At 34.6% G+C, this 6,000-nt stretch overlaps 1 protein-coding gene across 1 annotated transcript in view; it reads right to left on the reverse strand.

Annotated features, from left to right (window-relative positions):
* The window catches only part of LOC127853986 (sushi, von Willebrand factor type A, EGF and pentraxin domain-containing protein 1-like), a 252,427-nt gene extending 246,863 nt beyond the window's left edge, over positions 1-5,564 (reverse strand). Inside the window, exons 1-7 of the mRNA XM_052388885.1 lie at positions 5,430-5,564; positions 4,638-4,776; positions 4,213-4,391; positions 2,422-2,554; positions 2,089-2,267; positions 1,091-1,252; positions 68-238 (exon numbers count right to left, since the gene is read on the reverse strand). Coding sequence (XP_052244845.1) covers positions 68-238; positions 1,091-1,252; positions 2,089-2,267; positions 2,422-2,554; positions 4,213-4,228 — 661 coding nt within the window. The 5' untranslated portion in view covers positions 4,229-4,391; positions 4,638-4,776; positions 5,430-5,564. The remainder of the gene's footprint in view (positions 1-67; positions 239-1,090; positions 1,253-2,088; positions 2,268-2,421; positions 2,555-4,212; positions 4,392-4,637; positions 4,777-5,429) is intronic.
* Between the last annotated feature and the right edge of the window lie 436 nt (positions 5,565-6,000).

Genomic DNA, 6,000 nt, shown 5'->3' on the forward strand with positions numbered 1-6,000 from the left:
GGAAAACCTGAAATTGAATTGATAAAAAATGTATTTGATATGAAATAAATTACAATGGTTATCTTACCTAGCAGCTCACAAGAAGCGTTTCCCCACCGTCCACTGGATACACACATAATCTGAGATACATTTGCCAGGTATCCTGGATCGCAAAGAACGCTGGCAAATGCGCCATATGTTGTTTTTCTATCGTGCAATGTGATATGTCCGTTCAAAATTGGTAAAGGCCTACCACAGTCTGCAAACGTGCAAACATAATAAGTTTTATAAAACTACCTTTAAAACAAGTCCTTAGAATGTGTTAGCCACAACCGATAAACAAATTGGCATGCTTAAGACCAGTAATTTTGCTCATAATGTTTGAATTCACAGGTTGCTTGAGCAGACGTTATGTTTCCGTAGGGAATTATTGGTGGTAACCCACACGCTGAAACGTGTTTAAAAGTAAGTATCTTGATATCTAAAATTAACTCTGGTCTTTATGCGTGAATATTGTAATAAACAAAATATAAAATGCAATAGAAAATATAATATCCTACTTATTTTCGATTATGTTTTAATTAAACCCTTAAAAATGTCGATAGCAAAGACGGACATAAATTTAGGAGACGATTCAGATGTTTAATTTATTCTAGTATAGTTGTCAAGTATCAAGTCATTGCTGCCAAGTTAAACACTTTCGTTCTTTTTTTATTCAACTATGACTTGCTTTGATGTTTGAATTATGTGTTTGTGGTATTGGTCTTGGAAAAATATCTTGGTTTGTCTTATAATAGGACACAATTAAGTACGCACATGGGAATAATTAAAACTATAATATTTATTTTTAGAGTAATTTAACTTTGAAGCATTTCATAATATTCAACAATTTGTCTTGTAATAGACCAATATAATATTTAAAACATATAAAAAGCGACTAATACACGACACGAATCTGTGTTCTGAGTGTTCATAAATCAGTACAAATAAATATGTTTTACAAAATGCGTATTATTAATTGGAACATTTCGACGTTAAGATCTATTAATAGTTAATAAAAGCAATTAATGATCCAAAACAACATCAACAACGTCAAACAACCATCACTCACTGATACTACTGCAGTTTGCATTTGTCCATTGTCCATTCGACTGACATTCAATAACAAGTGAGCTCTTCGTGTAACCTTCGTTACAATACACCAGCGCGTATGAAGCATTGTGATGTTGCAGTTTCAGAGATCCGTGTTCAATAGATGGCAGTACTCCACAAACTGAAAGAGACCCGTGTTCAATAGATGGCAGTACTCCACAAACTGAAAGAGACCCGTGTTCAATAGAAGGCAGTACTCCACAAACTGAATAAGACCCGTGTTCAATAGATGGCAGTACTCGACAAACTGAAAGAAACCCGTGTTCAATAGATGGCAGTACTCCACAAACTGAAAGACACCACTGTTAAATAGATGGCAGTACTCCACAAACTGAAAGAGACCCGTGTTCAATAGATGACAGTACTCCACAAACTGAAAGAGACCCGTGTTCAATAGATGGCAGTACTCCACAAACTGAAAGAGACCTGTGTTCAATAGATGGCAGTACTCCACAAACTGAATACAATTCTTATCATGTAGAACTTAACACACAAAAGCCATTTGTTCAAAAAACCATTGTAAAATAATTACGAAGAAGGGAAACAATCTTTAAGATACCAAGATACATGTCATGAAAGTGCTTTAATTCAATGAGAATAGCATAAGGAATAAGCATCGCTCCTACCACAAGCTTTATCAAACAAGCTTTTAGTCAGACTAATCATATAATGGTCAATATCATGAAAATAAACGTAAGTGTCAAATATGTAATTTTTTCAAACTACGTACAATAGAACAGTGTATTACCTCCTTGATAAGTTAAATGACATAGGAATGTGTCGTTCATGCAAAACTTTAATTGATATGGATAAAGTGATATAACAATTTAAGAAGCTTTGTTACAAGATGTTGCAGTTCCATAACGTTGAAATTTTAACAAGAATAAGTGTTACTAATAACTAATACTATTTAAATCAACAATATATACAGTAACAACCAGTGGTTATTGTTCATACCAGAGACATTACACGACACACCAACATCTTCATCGTAGGCGCAGTCGTGGATACCCCAGCCGTTGTGTTTGCAGTTGACGATTGATGATTCAGATCCGTTACAACTAACGTCGTCAAGCCATATGATACTGGTCACTGGGTCATATTCTCCTTTTTGTAATAGCTTTCCACTATGCAGTCTGAAACAAAAACACAATAAAAAAACTTATTCGAATGAATACATTTCCTTCAGTATAACATCATGCCCTTAACCAGAAAATGTCGAGAAATCTCTCTAGGCAAAAATAAAAATAGATTATATATAAAGCATTGACGTAAAACATTAACTCCTACCCCAGCTCATTACAAATGACTGTGACAAAATTCATATCCGTTTCGTCATCACATACGGTTCCCCACACGCCATAATAGTAGACTTCCACCCTCCCGGAGTACTGGGATTGTCCACCTTTTAGTCGTACTTGTGCTGCAAAAATAAACAAGGTTTAGAAGTGAAAAATGTCACCACATTGAACTTTGATGTAAATAAATCAGACGTGATTTGCAAGCGGTTATATGTAAGACACATTTATGGTGCGGGGATTAATAATGGTTGTCCCTGGAGGAATATCAAATGAAAATAAGAAAATAGTGCGAGCTTAAGCGATTCTAGTTTTGTTACCGTGCCGTAAGTGACTATTCATTATGTTTACCGGTATCATTTATGCAAGCTTTTTTCAATGTTTCTACTAATTTGCATTTTAAAAGCACATTAGTTAAATGTAAGCTTATAATAATAAAGTTTCAGACATTGTTTAGAACCTTAATCCGCTTGCATTCAATCATAATGGCCAAAATAAGTCGTCTTATTCTGCTCATCACCTCTAGTCATTATTATATATTTAAACAAAACTTCACTGATAACATGCTGTGTTATTTTATTCTTTTTTAATTCAAATTCAGGCACAGCAGTATCAACTCTTAGATAATGCCATTGCTATCCCCCCGCCAACATAATTCAAATGAGTAATGTAAAAAATAAAATTCATTTGCAATTGTGCTGGACTTTATGAATATGACTGGTGTTTTTGTATGAATTCAGTAAATCAAATTTAGTGTACTGATAATATGACTCGAATCGAACCGCTGAGAATTATCGAAGATTTAATTAATTTTATTCTATTTACTCGGACACTGCAGCTCACTGTTTTTCTGTTAAGCAATAGCGGGGCAATATCGATCACAACTAACTTATATTTATATTGATGTGTGCTTATAATCTTCATACATTTGTTTAATATTGATAAACATTTATTTAAAGGTATAAAGGGTTATTGCTTTGAAGTGTAAATCTTATCTTTCATAACAGATATAAATGCTCAAATAATAGTCCGTTTATATCACGACTTATTAATGGAAATGAAAACGCGCGAAATTGTCTATTTAAAAAAAAAACAATGTGTAGATTAACAATAAATTGTGAACTCTACGATATATGCCACACATCAGATTCATACGCTACATCTTCATTGTTGGAACCCTCGTTTAAGTGTGGATGTGTTTTCAATTTCACTCAGTGTCAGTATGTTAACCGGCACGGGTGAATACACTTTTAACCTTATAACGCCTGCCACGTGATGTTGACTGGAGAATCATCTCTTTTAAGGTCAATTGTGAACATGATACATACGAGTTAAATGACACAATGTCATTTTCTAAATTGTAAACAAACACACGAACATGAAAGAATTAAGTAAAATAATATATATGCATACATAATTTGGACCATTTTTTTATTGATTGCGACAAAGTGACTGTAATTGCTAAGACAATACCAAAACGTCTACTCGTATTTGTTACATAAGGAAATTGCAGTTCGGGTTTTTTGTCTCGGCGCATTGTAAAGTTATTTCATATTCCTTCAATGAACGGGTAAGTCGGATGTAGAGCAACACTATTTCAAAAACATCGTGTTACAGTGGACCGTTTATCTCATAGTATGAACGTGAACTTAAAAGTAGCTATTGCGCTTTTCGCAACATACTGTCTCAAATTACGGAAGATAATATATGTTCGTAACCATAACTATTTCGAAAATAATATAATTACGAACCCGTGATGAATTAAGGAAGCAAAATAATGTACCGCTTTCATTGCACATGACACCGATTACATCATCGTGACTGCAGTTGCGCAAGTCAAGACCACTGTGCGTGCAGTTGAAGACTGAAGTCTCCAAACCCGTGCACGCGACATTACTCAACTGCACTGGACCTGTTCCTTTGGAAAATTCTGAATCATCTAAATATCTTCCGCCTTGCAGTCTATGCGGAAATGAAATGGATAATATGTTCAAAACAACAATTAAAAAGACGTACAGCGTAAGGAATTTAATACTCGTGCATGTATATAATACACAAACACGCATTAACAAAATGTCAATGGTTCTCCTTACTTTTGAGTATGTTTATATATCAAACTGAAAAAAGCCTTAAGACCTTAATAAATATGGAACGTTTCTATTGCTTTATACGTATCGTTATAAGAACAGTATAAATTTCACATCGTACCCAAGTTGATTACAGATGACATTGGCAATACGAACGTCCCGTTTGTCTTTTGCAACACAAACTGTTCCCCACAAGCGGTTCTGGTAAACCTCTACACGCCCACGATAAAAGGAACTATCGCCATGGAGCCTCACAATACCTACACGAATGGATGGCATCAAATAAATGAACGCTTAAATAATATTCTAACAATTAACAACAAAGTCTATATGTTTTAGTGCACCGTAGTAGAAACAGTCAAAACAGTTAGTAACAAATGCGCATAGCGACCATTAACCTATGTTTGATGATTGAACAAACTAGTAAATGGAAATTGAATATTTAAACGTGAATAATAAATATTTGAATGTAGATATCAAAAACCCATTTAAATGATAATTTGATAAAAAGGAAAAAACAAAAAAGCATCTTAATAAATAACAGTACTGTGTAAAATTGGTTTGGAAACATAGTGAATGTTGTTTACGATGATCCAACTAAATGTTAGTATACTGAATTCATTTAAAACGAATTGCACAGAAAAGGATACTTGAGACAATAAAAGTATATAAATACAAAAATCGGAAGTTTACTATACAAAATGTTTCAATGCCTTTTCCTTTATATCTTACAAAACAGCACACAAAGAGGTGTACTAGATTTATGATTGGGTGAGCGGGAACTCCATGCCTACATTGGGTGCTTTTGTTTGGACCTTCAAATCCCCCATAACCAGTACCGTAATAAATGTTTTGCCTTTAACACAAATTCAGCTATAATAAATAAGTATAATTTAACAGTAAATACTCGTACTAATCGGCTCGCAAGAAACATTCTGCCATCGTCCACTTGGCAGGCAACTTATGACGCCATTGCTCGCAGTCTTGTATGCACTGTAGCCAGGGTCCACAGACGACCTCCGCGTTTGAGCTGTACATCGTTTTTCCGCTTGTAACTATATGTCCATTGTCAATTGTCAGGTGGCAATCCACACTCTGAAATAATGCACGATGCTGTGTCATATTTATGGAGTAATTCTGGAATGTACTTTGTAGATGCCAGTTGATCCCATAGCCGACATCTTCTAGCCAGTGGGAAATTCTTCATATAAATAGCATGATTTGAATATGATGAACACGTTAAATATATCTGAGAAATTACAGATATAACTGCCCCTGACCTGCCAGTTGTAATTGGATTCCATGTAATTCGGGCTGTATAGGAGAGAGTTAAGACCACACATCGTAAATTATTCCCGACATCTAACAAGCTATTGTCTAAAATGATGCAAATACGCGCCTCAAACCTATCCTCAACCGTTTAAGCATCAACGCTTCCGATACATGTTATCATCATTTATTTGAAAATATTACACCAGCAACAC

Source organism: Dreissena polymorpha, chromosome 12, assembly GCF_020536995.1.
Source record: "Dreissena polymorpha isolate Duluth1 chromosome 12, UMN_Dpol_1.0, whole genome shotgun sequence".
Lineage (NCBI taxonomy): Eukaryota > Metazoa > Mollusca > Bivalvia > Myida > Dreissenidae > Dreissena > Dreissena polymorpha.